At 42.2% G+C, this 18,426-nt stretch overlaps 1 protein-coding gene across 1 annotated transcript in view; it reads right to left on the bottom strand.

Moving 5' to 3' along the window:
* Nucleotides 1–9,578, bottom strand: part of LOC133477022 (semaphorin-3F-like) — a 28,564-nt gene extending 18,986 nt beyond the window's left edge. Inside the window, exons 1-2 of the mRNA XM_061771240.1 lie at nucleotides 9,203–9,578; nucleotides 4,955–5,091 (exon numbers count right to left, since the gene is read on the bottom strand). Of these exons, the coding sequence (XP_061627224.1) occupies nucleotides 4,955–5,091; nucleotides 9,203–9,222 (157 nt within the window). The 5' untranslated portion in view covers nucleotides 9,223–9,578. The remainder of the gene's footprint in view (nucleotides 1–4,954; nucleotides 5,092–9,202) is intronic.
* Nucleotides 9,579–18,426: the final 8,848 nt, after the last annotated feature.

The following is an 18,426-nucleotide window of genomic DNA, read 5'->3' on the forward strand; positions in this document are numbered from 1 at the left end:
TCTGACACTGATAGGGAAACACTGGGAAGGACATACGATTCAAGTATGACGCTACAACTGGGTCACTCCCAGCTCTCGGGTTACAACATACTGCCACTAATGATGGGTTCAGACACAGGTCTCCAACTTCCATTACATGGCACGTTTCGCCGACTAATTCCACGCTGCCTGCCTCCCGTTCAAGAGCGAATAACAGAGGCAAGCGAGGGAACAATACGACATCGCGGGCCTTTAGACCCCGAGGGTGTCACTCAGGCCAGCTCAAAGGAGTCACATGGGCCCTCGGCGGCAATGCAACCTCCTCCGCAGGCGCCTCCGAGAACAAAGAGACTCGCTGTGGCAAACAATGAACAATAAATCCTTGGAGTCGCGGGAAACATTTGGACTGAATCCAACTTTTGGCCTTTTCTGTTTGGTATTAGGGGGAAGGGTCAGTGCGGTTTGGGAGTGCGGCTACCAAAGCAACAAGCCAATAAGTGAACACCTCCCAGCTGTTGTGGACGTGCCCCCTCGTGTGTGTTATGCAGGGGCCGACTTACCATTTGGAAAACACACCCTGCCTGGAGCCCGAAAATGTCTCATAAAAACTGATGAATAAAGTTTTCTTTCAATCAAAGCAGTTGTTTTTGTTTTAGTCTTGTGTCACACGCATGATCACGCATCGTCCTCTTCCACACAGAGATGTGTTTAAAGGGAATGAGAGGAGCTGCTTTGATTGGCTTTAAGTGGATTTTTTTTTCGCAGCTCAAACGGATTTGTGTGTAGGCATAAGATTTTAAGGACTTCATCTAGCTAGCACACGATATAGGAGAATTTTCTCAAATTCACACTTTTTAGTTGACGCTAAAAAGCATTAACATTCAAAATCTTTGCAGTACATTAATGTAGAGGGCCCCACAACTGACTTTGCCTTGGGCGCCCAAATGACCAAATCTGCCCATGGTATTAAGAGCTCTTGTACAAATGGGGACTTCCTGCACAGAGGAACGTGCTAAAGAGCACACTTAAGGATTTGCGAAGTTCTACTGAAAACACATTGGCATGCACATATAAGCTGTTTACAGAGAGGGAATTAGCCTCTGAGGTCATAACAAGAATCGAGCATGCAGACAACTGTTTACCTTCTCATCAAAAAGGCAGAATTCAAAACAAGTCTACAGCTGCCAATTGTCAAACACATCTTACGAACCACTCTAATCTTAATTCCACTTTAAAGATCAAAACCGCTCACTCACTGACCTGTCAAAACTTGAGACAAAAATGTGTTAAATGCGGAAGAATGTCATAAATCTCATTCCTCTGATTCTTTTTTACTTTTACGAGGTGACGCGATATGGACAGCAAAAATCTTCCAACACTCTTTTGATTCTAGCCATGCTCATATTTTAACAGTAAAGCACCATAATGCGCTAATCATACCAGCAACATAATCATGTGGATGGCACACTTGCTTGTAATAAGCAGAATTGTGTTTCTTCTTGTTGCTACGGTGACGTCATATCCCATACTCTCTTGGTCAATAATGTTGGTGGACCAGCCAGAACACATCTGATATCAAGTTAGCACAAGAAGTGAGAATCACAGAGCAACTCACGATACTAGACCAGGCTTGAAACCTTAATTTGAAACCCAAACTCTGGCTGGGAAAAAATAAAGCTCATTTGAAATCCCAACCCAGGACTGACACCCTGATTTGAAACCCTATCCCTGGCTTGAACCCTAACATTTGCTCGAAACCGTAACCCTGTCTTGAAACCCTTATGTGAAACTAAACCTGTTTTGAAACACTCATTTGAAACCCTTAACATGGCTTGAAACCCTAACCTTGTCTTGAAACGCTAATTTGAACCCCAAATAATGTATTGAAACCATAATTCAATGATGTGCAGTGCTTGTCTACACCAAAATCAAAATAGTTGATTTCAAGGCATGAAAGCATTACTTTCATTTCCTGCAGCTTTTGGCTATTTAACAGATAACTTGGACAATTATTCAGCGATGAACTGCTAATATACCGTCTAAAAGCTGAAGTCCTGTGTGAGGAGTGTCTTTACTTGTCCCGAGAAAACAAAATTACAGTGGTGCCTAGTTGAATTCGTTCTGTGACTCATAACCCAGAACACTGTCTCAAATGCCAATAATCTGTTCCAAAAACACTATTAAAAAAAATTCAATGTATAAATAAAAAATATCAATCTATAGTATTGTACATCAACCATAGCATAAATAGAATGTAAACAGGCAAAACAAATGAGCCACGTAGGGGACCAGCACATTCCGCCTACTGTTCCCATCTTCAGGCACGGGTGTTGTGGTGGTTCTTCTCTTGGACGATTTTTGACAAAGGCCCTGCCGAAGACAGAAACAGGAGGCGGAATGTGCTGGTCCTCTACGTTGTTGGTTTATCAGAAAAACTCAGAAGGATTTTCTCCGGCCATAACATCCCAATGCATTTCAAACCCACTAACACACTCAGACAGAAGCTGGTTCACCCCAAGGACAAAATCCAGAGAAGAACATTCAGCAATGTTGTTTACGCAGTGTAGTGAATTGAGGAGTGCAACCACCTCTACAATGGAGAGACTAAGCAGCCGCTGCACAGGCGCATGGCACACCATCGACGGGTGGCTTTTTCAGGTCCAGAATCAGCAATACATCTGCATCTCAAGAAGAAGGGACATTCCTTTGAGACCAAATTCTGGATAGGGAGGACTGCTGGTTTGAAAGCGGTGTAAAAGAAGCCATCTATGTTCAACTGGAAAATCGGTCTATAAACAGAGGAGGAGGTTTGAGGCATCGCCCGTAATCTCTCTCCTCAAAGATCTCCTCTTCAATGGGAAGAGTGGTCCCAATGCCCTGTTTTGGCACGAGGCGAGTGAACGACTTATGTAGAACGGTCGTTTCACTAAGTACACTGGGCAACCAAAATACCCTATTGTTGACCACAGCCAGGGGACACACCCACTGAGGCATAAATAGAGGGACTACACACTGGAAATTCAGAAGTCAAGGAGCGTTTTGATTAAAGGTGAAACGTCTTCAACAAACAAGACCAGTCCAGATGCCTTTATTCAACTTTTGCGGATTACTAAAGAAATCTACTAAAAAAGATAGAAACAAACTTTCTGCTGTTTCTTTTCGGTTTGGTGCTTATGTTATACATATTATATAATACTCTAAAATGGCTGGCAAGATGGGGAACTCTGCTTTAAACTCGGCTACCAGTGAATGAGATTAAATACACAACATGTAATTTTTGGTTTTATGTTTAGTTTGACAGTTCAACTTCAACTGGGAGGGACGATCGACAGCTTGAAGCAAGCACTTGACCAACTGTTCACTATGTGCCAAACTGCTGCTTGTTCTGAAGTGAGTTGCTTTGAGTTCACTGCCACGATCTAATGCTCAGAACCAAAACAATTCCTTGCAGCTCAAGACAAAATAAAAAAATTGGGCAAGTGGCTCGTATCTTGAAAAAACCCGTAAGCCGAGGTAGCACTCTACAGTATTTTTAACTTCTCTCTCGGCCTGTCGTAATAATTACTATATCGACTTATCGTTCGATAAATAAAATGGGCAACAATAGTTTTTCCGGACTCAATACATGGTCATTGTTGTGGTGATCCGGTGTGCAGTCCATAGATTCACACAACAGAGATCCTTAAGGGAAAGTTAACTGTTTTTATGTACATTAGCCCGGTCACAAGCTAACGAGCTAGCCTGCAGCGAGTTAAGGAGCAAAACAGCTCGCTCCACTGCGGCGAAGTTGTAAAACGTCAGTTCCTCTCCGAGTTGTATTGTGTGTTTGTCCCCAATTAAATCAAACACGGTAAAGTTAACTGTTTATTAAGCAATAACCTCAGTGGTACACGTTATTCAGCAAGTAGTTGACTACAGCGAACCAACCACACAGTAGCCAGGTTTACATGGAGACTTTTTTTGTCATTCCAATTGAAATCATTTCGATTGAAGATCTATGGTCAACTGTTTACGTGACGTGATCTATTCCGATCAGGTGTGTACATGATGCGCACGACATTTAATCGGAACAGCCACGTGACGTTATTTATCATCAGGAGGAATATTCCGCCCCTATGAAACCGAATGAAATTCCATTTGGCCTGTTTATTCCGATTGAGGTGTTTATGTGGAGCATTTTCATTGGGTTTGGGCTTCTAAACCGATTATAATCGGAATATAAGGCTCCATGTAAATCAGGTTAGTCTTGCAGCTCTTTATTTTTTATTTCAGACCAACGGGGATCCATATCACAATAAAGAAAAAACGTTTAATAGAGAAACAAGAAAGGAAATACAAATAATAACAACAATAACAACAAAGATAATGATTTAAAAGCAAAAAATAAAATAATAAAAAATAAGGGTGGGTCTTATTTTTCATGATCTCAGCGGCATTAAAAAACAACAATATTATCGTTTATATTTATTTATATTATTATGTTTTTCTATGTTTTTGGGGGAAATATATTGCCTTAGAAAAATTGTTATCGTGACAGGCCTACTTCTTGCCTTTAACTTGATGAGTAGGGAAGGCAGATTTGCGGGAAAAACCTCAAATGCCTTGAACACATTTTGAAACCGTGGCGTTATCTAGCTCGACCTTGATCCTATATTGCTGAATTGGTGTCATTGCCTCACACGTCAAAGCGGTGAAGAAATGACGAGTGTGACTGCAGTGCCTGTGAGTTTCAGGGTGTGGACGTATTCATGAAGGGTCCTGCCAGTAAAAAAAAAAACACGTAATATCCACCTTTTGTTTCCAATGTGGCACCCTTTTGACATGTGGCAGGAAACACGCTCTTTATATACCGTACGCATGAAGAGGAAGCCGAGCCTGACGCGCGCAGGCCCGTGCAAGTGTGACTGAAGAAGAAGAAAAAGAAAAAAAAAAAAAAAAAAAAAAAGAGAAATGGCCGAGCGTTTCAGCTCCTCACCTTTGAAGGAGAGGCGAACCCGCGGCGCCGACTGCTGCAGGCCCAGGCCTCTGTAAACACACAAGGCCACCAGGAGGAGTTGGGCTCCAGATGTTGTCATGGTAACAGTCATACAGGTAGCCCACAGAGATCTAAATCTGGACACAAAAAAAAAAAAAAAAAAGAAAAACGACATTATTATAGCGTGCCCCATGAGGAATAAGACAGAAAAAGACGCTCTCTCTGTGCTCTCTTTGAAGTCTCTGATCAGAGGTTCGGCCTGCAGCTGTCCAATAAGGCAACTCGTACGCTACAGTCCAAATCTTCACACCTGCGCTGGAAAATATGACAGCCCCATTATTTATTTAAAGAGTAAATGTAGTGAGGTGTGTGTCAAGACTGTATAATTGTGTCTCCAAGCAAAGATCGGTGGAAAATGCGAACTGAGTAGAGGTACAACTAATCGATTATGAAATTAATCAACAAGTATTTGGCAATCGGTTAATCATTTCGAGACCTTGTTTAACTTAAATTTGTATAAATCCTCAGAATTTCAGCCTCTCAACAGTAAATATTCTCTGATTTCTGTTGTCCTCCGTGACATCAGACCAACAGATTATCTTTGTGTTTATAATCAAAAGAAGACATTTGCAAACATTGCGTTTTACTTTGGAAAACAATGACCAACGATTTTACGAAGCCCAGTAAGCTGCAGTAATATGAGTCATTTTTCACAGATGATGAAGAATATACAGTAAATGGCTGTAAGTATTGTGCTATTGTCTGTCTACATGTGTTGCTCCACCATTTATGGTCAAATATCAGTTGCCTCAAGGGTTATAACACCATGACTATCGATGCTAAGTGTTAGACCGTCAATGGCTTTTTCCATTATGTGTTAGTCTTAAGCTAGTGGGGGCACTCTTAAGGCAAAGTTTTTTGGTCATTTCAAAAACTCAACATGTAATTCTCTTTTATATATATATATATATATATATATATATATATATATATATTTAGTTTGACGGTACACTTCAACCAGAAGCGCCGTTAAACAGCTTCAAGCACCGAACTCAAGTAGGGTCACTCGTATCTCAAGGCACCACTGTGTATGGATGTTTGTCACGCGCAGAACATGAAACAAGACGGCCACCGGCTATTCTCTTTGCCTCGCCGCGGTTGTGACTCATCAGTGCAGACAGCTGGAAGCTGACGAGGCAGAGAGTTGACAGTTCAAAGACGCAGGGAGCCCTCGCACCAACTATTTCTGACACTTTCGGGGTGTTGAAACCAAGACCTTAACTCAAGCATTCATTATGCAGCTGCACTTTGCCGGAGAGTATCCCATATAAATTATGAATACTAAAAGCTGAGTCCATTAAATTGTCTCCCTGTTTGCTCGGCCGATAAGCCATCCCGCGGGCATCTCTCGCTCTCGTGACATCCTGGGGACCGAGGCCCGCCGAGGCGCGGTGCGCACTGCTTTTCGGGAACGTTTGACAACAGTTAGAATCTTACAAATAAAATTCAAACGATCCACGCAAGTATACCTATTCAAGGGGGTTAGGGACCCAAACCCTGACACAAATAGGAAAAATCTGCAAGTAAATGACAACATTAATAGTTTAAACAGTGACTGCACCATAAAGTATAATCCCAGCACACTTTAATATCATTTCAAATTTATTTTACAACCCTACCCTTAAATGACTGACAGATTATTTGATTTTGGAAAAAATGGACCAGAACGCCTTCACAAAACTATTTTGAAGATTTTTCATTTTCTGCAAATAAAAGACAATATTGGTATTTGGGAATTTAGGAGTTTCAGTATGTTTTAAATAGTTCATAAAATTAGACCAAAAAAAGTTTATTTTACTAAAACATACATTACATTTAATTTGTTCCACAACCACACTCTTATCTTTAAACATCTCTCAAATCATCTTTCCGCATTGAAACGAATGGAAATGTCTTTAAACCGTTCCAGCTCCCCAAAAAACACCAACTAACATTTTTGCAATGTGTTTTTAATGAGCAAGATAGCCCACTACAGTACATTTTTGTACTTCAGAAAAACATAGTCATAACAATTCAATAAAATATAAAGAATCAAACCGTTTGTGCTTCATGATAATTCAAGGGGCATTGTGTCGGTCACGCTGGTGTATGCATCTTGGCCACCAGGGGGCCGTATAGTACATAGTACATAGATTTGATGAAAAAGACTGTCAACTAAACTGCAAGTGGTTTTAAGCTGAGGATAGACAATATATGTCTGTGAGTATTGTTGTCTGCTCCGTCTACATATGTTGCTACGGTTTGTGTTCAAATTGAGCTGTTTAAAGGTTTATAATTTCCACAACACTAACGCTAGTATTGTTTTGCTTTGTGTGTTAGCATCAAGCTAGCAGACTTTCAAAAGAAAAAGTTAACAGGGTTTGGTTAAATACACAACGCATATTTCTCTTTGATTTCTGTTTACTTGAAAAGTCAACTTCAACTGAGAGTGGCTATAAACAGCTTGAAGACTCTTTTTTGAAGAATTGTTCACTATCTGCCAAACGACTGCTTGCACTGAAGTTCACTGCCACCATCAAGTTCTCATAACTAAAATTTTTGAAAAACCAGTCGAGCGACGGCTATCTCCAAAAACTCATAAGGTCGAGGTACTTCTGTACCTCTAATATCAAAGATCAAATAAACTGATCATTTTGCAGCTGTCTCTTATTTTCTTCCAGTGCTGTATATCTCAAACGACTCCATCTTCCGCCACAGCCATAAACGACTTGGACTTTTCTCAGAATCATCTTGACAAGCCGGCACGTTATCAACAAGCTACTCCTCCGCTAACATTGCGCCTTGGCGGCATTTTTCGGTGTTACAGAAGGAGCGCAAAAAAATACGCCGATTGGCACAAATTGACACTCACAAGCAGACTCTGTGACATCACAGAGCAGCCCACTAGTCCCCCATCTCTTAAAGACTCAAGCATCTACTGCAGTGATTCTCAACCAGTGTGCCGTGAGCGCTCTTCAGGAGTGCCGTGGGAAATTATAAAACGTTACGTAATTGCTCGAAAAATTATTTATTTACAAGAAATAATGGATCTTTGTTCATCTATTTATGCCAGTGAGGCACAGTGACAGACAGAACAAATAAATGCTCTTCTATTAGACGGCAGGAAGTACATTCAGTAATAAATGTATCCGCTTTTTGTGACATTTTTGTTTGTTGGCCTGTCGTGAGATTTTTCAATTGTAAAATAGGTGCCTATGCTCCATAAAGGTGTGCTCCATGTAGCACCTCTAATCGTACCCCAGGCGATGTGACGTCAAAAACCACAGAACAGTAGAGGTGTCAAACTCAAGGCCCGGGGGGCCAGATCAGGCCCGCCGGATCATTTAATGTGGCCCGCAAGAGCAAATCATGTGTGTGGACGTTATGTATCTTGCTAAAATACCAAAACTGCAAAAATTGTCTTCACTTTTAATAACATTAAGCTATTGCAAGCATTTTTCTTGTTACCGATCCCCCTTTTAAAATACATGGATTAATAGTAGAACAAGCAACGTTTTACTTTTTCTGATTTCAAAACCAGTTATCCATCAATTCGTAGTGTATGTGTAATAATATGAGGCCATCATATAGTTATATGGGTTCACAGACGTAATGGCCCTCCGAGGGAAACCATAACTACAATGTGGCCCTTGACAAAAAATGAGCTTGACACCGCTGCTTTAAAATAAATTCCCACTTCAAAAGGACCTCCATGAAATACAACTATAAATAAAAAGACAAATAATCCGTCACGACGCATTTGAAGTCGGACGCCTAAAGCAGTGTGTTAATGTACAAACGCAGCTTTTGTTTTTAGAACACTTCATGGAGAAAATATCAAGTGAGTCGCCATCGCGTGCGTGTGTGTGTGTGTGTGTGTGTGTGTGTGTGTGTGTGTGCGTGTATTTGCTGTGGTTTTGACAGCTGGGTGTTAACTACAGGCCAGATTGGGGGCCATGTCTTGTAATCATATACTTTAGTGAGGTTTCGAGTCCAATCAAATAATTAAAGGACGAGCTCTGACCGCATGCCGGGTGCAGTGTACCTGTGAAGTCAAACCATCCAGAAATAGAGAAATATGAAGCCGATCGAGCAAAAAAAAAAAAAAAAAAAATTTCAGTCACACACACACACACACACACACACACACACACACACACACACAGTAACCAAACGCCGGTTAAAAGTTAAACCCAAAAAAAGTCTTACCTTTGAAGTCCACGATCCATAAAGTTGCCACATTCCCTCACGAGTCGTTCCAAGAAAGAAAAAAAAAAAAAACGTTTTTGTTTGAATTATTATTCCCCCCAAAAAATAATACCTCTGGAGAAGAAAAGAGTGCTCTCTTCGCCCTTCGCTATTAGACGACTTTTGGTTCACATGAGGGGAACAAAATCCTTTTGGCAAACTTTAGGAAGGCATCCGCGTGGACGAGATCCCTCCGCCCGCCTGACGCTTTTTGGAAGAGAAGAAGAAGTGAGTGGAAATGGAGCGACCAGGTGCAGGTGTGCGTGGTGAGTCCCCCCGCTGTCCCTTCTGCTCTGCTCCCCGCCAGCCTCAGCCTCAGACTTCCCTCTCCTGTTGGACCCAACCTCCTGCTGCAGCATATGGGATATCGGATTAACCCCGTCCCTGCTGCACTTGAACGCATCAGTAGCCGTGCCTGCTGCAAACAAAAACCAAAAAAAAAATTTTTTTTTTAAATGTCACCTCAACATTTGTCTATTGGAAAAGTTAATAATTTAGCGAGGCTGCTGTTTTATATGAATGTGCAGCTGTTCTGTGGTGCACTTCTTGGTCACCATTATTACTTTTGCAAGCCAGGTCGGGCAAAATAAATAAATAAATCAAATCAAATCAAATACCCAGGATTCCACAGTGGCTGATTCCAGCGTGCATGGCAACGGTGACAAAAGAAGCAAGAAGGCTGGGTGGCATGAAGACTGGATGTCCATCCTTGTCTAAAGAGTCTTTGCAGCCTGGATTTAAAAGCAGACGTTATAGGTCACTGGTTCTTACACGTTGTAGGCTACGACAAATACCGACTCAGAAAATAGCATAGGAGAACAAAGTCAACAACAAGGTAGAGGTTTTAATGACCAAAAATATATTAGTTCAGATTTTTTTGTTAGCCACTATAACATTATACACAGTTTGAATAATAACACTGCTTAAATCTAGGGGGGGGGGTAAGCTGTACTTAATGATTCAATTAAAATATATTGTATATTGTCGGGCAGAACATCCAAATATGGTCAATTTAACAATTTTACAAATCAATACTATTGGTCAAACTCCACGTCATGTTATTTTTACACATAAGGTCCCTGTAAAGTGAAATAAATGTCTTGTAAGTTTGACACAACACGAAGAAGAGTGTTGTTATCAATGCTGCCAAATTTGAATGCTTAAAAAGAAAAAAAAAAATCACCAAGTGTATAAAACGAGGCATCAAAATTGTGAAAAATCCAGCCGTTGTCTCCAGTCCCCAATGCTGAATGTGCTGAAACCGTGCCCCACTCAACTGTCAATCAAATACCACTTCTACGACCTGGAAAAATGGAAGCTACGTCCTTGCGCTGGCATCTTTCTTATGCCTACAAATAACTACATGTTTGAGCTGCGAAAATATATCCGCTTAAGCTTCCAGTGGCTGGAATATATCTCACCGAGGGCTTTTCCGCACACCGTGACAACGAGGCACTCTAAAGAGACCACATCAACCTGAAGCTGCGGTCCATACAGTGGCTGTCAGATCCCCACTCACTCTTCCGCCTTCTCTCCATGACCTATGATAGCAACACAAGGTTCAACACCAACCTGAACGATGCCGTGGTTGGTTAGTCAAACAAGATGACATTTTGGGGGGATTTCCTGACAAGTGGTGGTGCTGCTTTCACCGAAACACAGAACACATTTTATTAGGATACCTGAGAACTGGTTTCATTTGTGGAAAATGGCAAAAGACGATGGCATCCATTTTTATGGCAGTGTAGAGCACACAGAGAGTAAAGCCATGAGGCAATGAGGTGTGTCGGTGTGGAAAAGGTCAATAAGGCAAATGGGCAGTTCCTGCAAGCAAAACAAAAACAAAACTTGGACTTGAACTTTTTATATCCGCACCCCTTGATGATCTTGATTAATATGCACACAGAGTATGTAAGCAGTGGCCACGTCTCCTGTTGGGTTCCGGTCACATGTGAATACACGCAGTCAAAACGGGCCCAAGATCTTTGCTTCATCCCTGTCGGAGGCATTGCTCCTTTTCCAGCAGAGGAAATGAGTCACGGATGTGTGCTGACTTCAGGTTTCCTCTCAACTTTGGCTCCCACTGCCTCTCGTGTGATTGTGCCAGCCTCGGACTATCGACCCTGTAAAATGAATTCAAAATGTTTCTAAATACAGTATACGTTTGAAGATAATTGCTGAAAATAGATGCAAAGACTGAGAACGATGTCATACTCAATTCTGCAGTTTTAAACTGTTTTTCAACATTGCAGTTTTCCTGATTTTTGGGCTGTGGCTAAAACAGGTCCCAGTGATGCACTTTGGTGTCCGCAACAAGTTGCCCCTTGCCCATGATATAAGAACTTGAGCGCCTTTTCGCATCAGCGGTTATCCGCCATAATGGCAACGTGGAGTTAGCTAGCTAGCTACTTGTGTGCCTGCACCCCAAAAATGCATCTTCCCTTCGGAGAGTCTGCTGGCGCGGCCGCTTTAGAGCGCCTCGTTGTCGATTGTGAGTGCAGGCATGTTACATGGAGAAAGACTGACGAGTGGAGGGTGGGGTAAAATGAAAACAGAACATCTGAATTGACAGTGTTGACCGGGGCTACGGGCTGGCGTACGGGCCGGCGTGGCTGCTTTAGAGCACCTCGTTGTAGCGCCATGAGTGCGCGCATGTCATGCAGAGAAAGGCGGAAAAGAGTGAGGGCTTCGGGCTGGAGCTTGATTTTTAACAATTTTGAAGCCTCATTTTTTTACACTTGCCGATTGTTTTTAATAAGACAACCACGGCACGGTGGTTTACAACACTGTTCTCTGTGGTGTGCCACCTTTACAAGACATTTTTATTTTCATTTTACAGGGACTTTCTAGGTTTGTGCAGGTGAGGAGTGAAGACTGGCCTGAAATGTCCCACATGATGGATGGAGTTTGCTTTTTGTTATTTATCCCTGTAGGCCGACTGCAAGCTGCAGCTGGATCCCGCGCCACCAGACCCATCAATCACAAGAGGCACACTATTATCCCCTTAAGGGGGAGGGGGGTGGGGGGGACGTAACCTGCTGACAGTCAATTCTTTATTGACAAATTGCAAAGTGTCTGCACATGCCCCATGGAGCAGAGAGGCAACAAGTGCACAGATGCACGTTGGGAAAGTGGGGTGACCCCGAGAGAAAATCACAGGCTAGAGAAAATATACTGGCCTCTTTTCTATCACAACAAACATGACGCAGCTCTTCCTTTGCCTCTAATTATTATCTTTCATGTGTGAGAAAACATACAAATGAAAAATAAAAGAGCAGGTGCTCGGTGATGTCCCTGAACTTCGCACACTAGCAATTATGGAAGTAGGGCAACAGTTTTAACATGCGGATGACGGGCGCATACGTGACACACATTCTTGGTCACTCTCCTCACGTCGTACGCTGGAGCCGAGGTGATTCTTTTTGCAGAAAAAAGAATGCATATTCCCCCCCCGAGATGAAGCAGCGTTTGAGGCTCCTTATGTCCGCTGGGACGGCCGCCATCTGTCTTCGAGACGAGACTGGCACTCTCCCGCTCTGTAAAAATGATTCCAGAAGAAACAACAGCTGTTGAAGAGTTCCTTTCAAATAATGACGGGTTGGAGAGGGGCTGCTTACTGTACATGAAAAGGAGGATACAGAGGATGTGAGCTGGCCTCGAAGAAAAGTAAATCTGTCAGCACTCTTGGAAAAGTGTGCCACTCCAAGGGCACGCTAGGCCACAGGTGTCAAACATGCATTATTGTCAGACACTGTGGCATTATGCACAGTTTGAACATTAGCACTGCGCTTAACTATAAGAATTCAACTCAATCAAAATGTATTGCACACAAGTTAAAAATTGTACTTCAATAAATATTTTAAAAGAGTTCTAAAAGATTCAATGCAAATGTATTGTACTCCGGTGAAATACAACCAAACTGTGTTTAACAAATGTTCAGTACTGGATTAAAAAAATAAATAAAAGGCTTACACCACTGTAAAATTATGCAGTTTAAAAAGTTAATTTAGTGATTCTTTTTCATTGCACTAAAAGGAGCCCGTGTACTAGTACCACACTTTGAGAACCACCGCCCTAGGGAATTCCAATAACATATATTACCATATTCTCCCATTTTTTATTTATTTTATTTTTTTTATGCACATGGCTTGTACACCTTCAAGGTACACACATTCTCCCGTCCATAAGCAGCTCATGCGTGCCCAGTGACCCGAGAGGTGTGACCCGTAAAAGTCTAAGTCTCTGTGTACTGGAGTGTGGAGTTTTCCAAGTCATGTCAATGACACAGAAATCCATTTGGAAAATATGTAACTCTTTAAATGTGAAATTAACTTCCGTAGCAAATACGGACATTCGTCGCCAGTGAGAAGTACGCACTGCTGACGTGCCCACCGCTCTAACACACTTTGTAGGAGAGCATGTTTTTTGATTCTGTATGAAATAAATCCAATAGAAGTAATTTAATCAGAATACTGTGCTTATGACTGAACGAATGTTTGGCGATCCATCAATAAAAAAGTTGCCTGGCTCTAACATTCTTTTGATAATTAATATATGTCATGTCGATGTTCGGCCAGCGGCGTAATGTGGTAGGAACACATTACGGCCTTTGGGCAGTCGGTGTGCGTATGTGTGCCAGGTGTGTCCCACACCATCAGAGCAGGTCACGAGTCAGCACGAGGGCCATCACCTGACATCGGTGCAGGAAACTGAATACAAACATGCAATATGATGTTTCACCTGCACGGGGCGCTAGACTTAGAACAGCCTCTGGAGTACGGAAGAGGGAAAAGTGCTTAAGTCAACGAGAGAATCGGCGCGCGCTACACGCAGGTACTAATTTAACAGAGAACGCCCACATTTTGTGCTGCTGGACCCAGTGTGCGTATCTGGCTTGTGGGTGCGTAAACGACAGATTTGACTTGACCCGAGAATGCGCAGAGCCCAAAAAGTACGCAGCTATGTATCATTTTTTTTACTTATGCACATAGGAGAATATGGTCCTTAATCTGTATCTAACCTCTGTACTTGTGCTGATTGAAAAAAAAACCAACATGTTTTGCTGGGATGGGGGTGTGGGTGGGAGTGCAAGTGACTCTTGCTCCAAATCTGTGCGATGACATGCATGAGTGCAATGTGTGCAAGGCAGACATGTTTGCATCTGGTGCTTCCATTAAAATGAGAATATCTCTCGCTCTCTCTCTGTCCACTACGACACAGTGGTCAAACACAAATCCCACGGGCCAAATCTGGCCCTCCGTGTCTCTTCATGCAGGCCGCGACAGGTTGCAACAATTTTTCCTTGACTCCTGTTCAAATGAAGTTATCATTATCAATCGTGAAAATAAACATTAAATCCAGGGTCAGTTATGTAATATGATGGTGTGTTTATTAGGGTTCAGGAGCACTCAATTTTTCACACATTATATTATTCCAAAATAGGTTAAAGGAAAATTTTACACACAACACCACATTTATGACATGAATAACTTTTTTTTGCTTTTAGATTATTGCACATTTACTAATAAAAATTAAAAAAATATATATATTACGTCTATTTAGTGAATGCAAAAAGCCTTCACAACCTTGTTCAAATGCCAGGATTTTGTGATATAAACGAATGAGACGAAGATGAATCATTCGAAAATGTTTCAGACCATTAACGTGACCTATAACCTCTATTTGAGAGTAAAAAAAAAAACTGATTTATATAGGCTGCACACCCACTTAACTGGGGGTGTGGCTGTGTTCAGAATGAACCAATCACATTCAAACTCATGTTAAATCGTAGCTACCATTTTAAAGTGCTTCTGATTAACTCCAAATAAAGTTCAGATGTTCTAGTGGGCTTTTTCTGACTTTTTTTTTTTTTTTTTTTGCTTTCTAGCAAAAGCCTGAAGGTGTACTAACACTGAGTGTAATTTGGAACTGTTCATCATTCCCTCCACCTTGAGTAAGGCCACAGTTCCAGCTAAAGAAACCACCATGCTTCAACTGTAGGTATGCTGTTCTTTTGGTGATGAGCAGTGTTGGAATTATGGCCAAAAAGGTCAACCGTGGTTTCATTGGACCATGACTAGATTTTCACACATGCGTTTGGGAGAATTCAAGTGTGCATAATTTGAAAACAAAGGTTGAACTTTTTCAAAATTCCTGGAATTTACCAACCCGAGTGAGTGACTTTCTCAGAGACCTGCTCAATATGGGAAGATAACCTGTGGCGAATTGGCGCTATACAAACGAAATTGACTTGAGCAAAGAAAAGGCTTAAGGGAAGGCTTGAATGCCTCAAAAACACATGAAATATTAAAATACACCTATGCATGTGTAGACTGTGCCGAGGTGAAATTCAATGGATGTGGGATAGGAGGGCTAAAGGTAACACTAGTGTTGCAATCTGTTCATTCAACTGTGTGTACTCACGTGTGTGTGATTGGCGGGGGGGCTGGGCAGGGGGAGCCATTCATCTGTCTGGTGTGATCGTCTGTAACTGGGCCCAAGCGCGAGCATGCACTCTGCGATCTCCCAGATAAGAGTCATCCATCTGCTGTGTGTACGAGATGGCTCCTCTTATCACTGCACTCGTCCATTTCCCTCTATCTTACCCCACCCCACCCCAACCCCAACCCCCCTACCTCTTTCATCACCACCCCATCACCCAGCCTGCAATGCTGCTCTTTATCTTGATTAGATGACAACCACACAATCAAGAAAACCTATGGTACGTGCCGAAAATCTGTAACTACGTATGGAGAAAAGATGCTCACATGCAACCAGGGAAGGGGCCCCCCCTGAGAGAAGGACGATGGCCCATATCAATGACAAAACAGTGGCACGGCTGCAACGACATGTCGGGAAACCCCCACTTAGAGTCCCTTACTAGCAGCTGGTGGTTGGTGGCTTGTAGGGATGGTCTTGAGAGACGACTCAGATTGGTCATTATTAATGACACAACTGGCCCAAGTCAGCATGTGAGTAAGCTAGCAACCAATGCTAGCAAACCTACCTTCAAAGTTGCAGAGGTATGAAGAGACGTAAAACTTGAAATAGTAACTCCAGCACACAGCGAGTAAATGCTGCTTGATGTGTTTTTGTTTTGAACTTTATGGAATCACCAAAGTGCTATGTGCATGCCTGCTAAGCAGGGATGTCACGTCGGTGAGCTTGTTGCGCCCCAACTTGGCGCTACCCTATTGCAGTAGAGAAGCGCAACTGCGCATGTCAAACTTTAAACGAGTCAATGGGGAAAGATATGTGCGCCTCATACTGGAAGTATGTCACTAATCAGACTACGCACGAGCGAAACAATTTTACCCAGCATTAACTATATACTATTGATAATGATCATCTAAAAATAGATGTACATATATTTAGAAATATTTTTACTTTAGTGTCAATATTTTACATTTTGTGTCTGTGTAAGTAATGTGGTAACGACTGTGCGGGGTTGGGGCGACACCCTAGCGCCCTCTATTGACCAGCAGCCACTGTTAAATTGTTATAAATCACATGTAAAAATTATTTTATAAAATATGGGCCTCCATGGCTCAGGCTTATTAGTATTCAGGCGTTCTACTATGAGCGTATCCGCTACAACAGAGCCTCAGTGAGCAGCACCTTCCGGGAGAAGACCAGCTCGCCGTCATCTTTCACACAGATGCGCTGCTGTGCGTTATCTTTCCATTTTTCAGACTTCACTGAACGGCAGGGAGCACATGAAAGCAGCCGTGACAAGATGAGTTGTGTACAGTAGCGGCACCAGCATAGCTCAGGGGAATGTAGTTCTTATTCAGGGATCCGTTTAGGCTAGGGGTGTCCAAACCTTTTATTTCATGAAACTTTGGCATTCCTCAAAGCCACACCCCTCACTAACATGCAAGAGCACCACAGGGGTGTGCCCACTACATGTGCCCACAAGTGTATGAGAAATGTTTGAGATCTCATCTGTCTGTGATTGGTTGTTGTTCCTCAGGTGTGGTCATTTCTTAAGTACAATTAGAGGCACAAGATGGAGTCAGAGAGAGCAGACTTTTTTTTTTTTTCCACAGATCATTTTAGTCATGTGCTACTGTCAGGTCATAACGAGAATGACTTTTTGTTGTTGTTTGATTATTAAATTGCAATTTCCCTGTTTAAGTAGCTCTAATATCAGAAATTGGCTTTTGATATAATCCCTCGTTTGTCACGGGGATAGTTCCGGACCACCCCTGCAACAGGTGAAATGCACAAAGTACCGACCACATTTATTTGAAGAATCTATACATATATTCAAGCTGTATGACACCCTGCACTCCACCAACTCTTATTAATCTTGATACTTGTATTTTTACTCAAGTATCGCTTTCAGGAACTTTGTTCAAGACTGATGCCGCGGGCCCTTAAAAACAGATGGCGGGCCAAAAATGCCCCCCTGGCTACAGTTTTGCCAACATTGATTCAGGCTGTTACCCCCCTCTCCAAACAGCCCACAAAAGTCATCTGTGCAAACTTTATCACAATTGGTATTGGGAGGGAACAGAGCCGGACTGGAATTCATGATCATGAAATGTGTCCGCAAGCAAAATGCCTCGTTTCACATGGCATCATTTCACGTGGTGTAATGAGTTTCCAACATTAGTATTAATAGTGTGTGCCCATCCTAGGCTGCATACCCTGAGTGCTGCCGGGCCTCCAGCAGCACAGGTTTTTTGCGAGTGGAATATTTATAGCTGTGCATTAAAAGTGGAATCAAGGGTTTAAGTGTACCGTTGCAACACTGCTGCCGTTCCTTTGTCTGGGCCTGTCCAAAAATGCCTCGCTGGGAGCTATTTACAGCGCTACCTTGAAAAATGGGAGCGATATCACATGCATGCCGCTGCACTGGCAGTGAAATCCATTAAAGTGTCACTCTGCTGGTTTTGTTTGATCTCTTCAAGCGTGGGAGAGGTGACTTAAATGTCAAAAAGTCATGTAGCAAGCATTCATTTGAAATAAAAATAAAAACATCTTTATTATGGTTTACTAGATTAACATTAGGAATTGAAATGTGAAAGCTTAAATTCTACCATCAAAGTCTGATATGATATGTGATATAGAATGCCTTTATTCAAATCAGCGCAATCAACACAAATGACAAATTTACACCACACTGCCATCATGTGGCAACAACAGTGCAAGTGTAAATATTAAGACAGTCAACAGCAAAG

Source organism: Phyllopteryx taeniolatus, chromosome 1, assembly GCF_024500385.1.
Source record: "Phyllopteryx taeniolatus isolate TA_2022b chromosome 1, UOR_Ptae_1.2, whole genome shotgun sequence".
In the NCBI taxonomy this organism is placed as follows: Eukaryota; Metazoa; Chordata; class Actinopteri; order Syngnathiformes; family Syngnathidae; genus Phyllopteryx; species Phyllopteryx taeniolatus.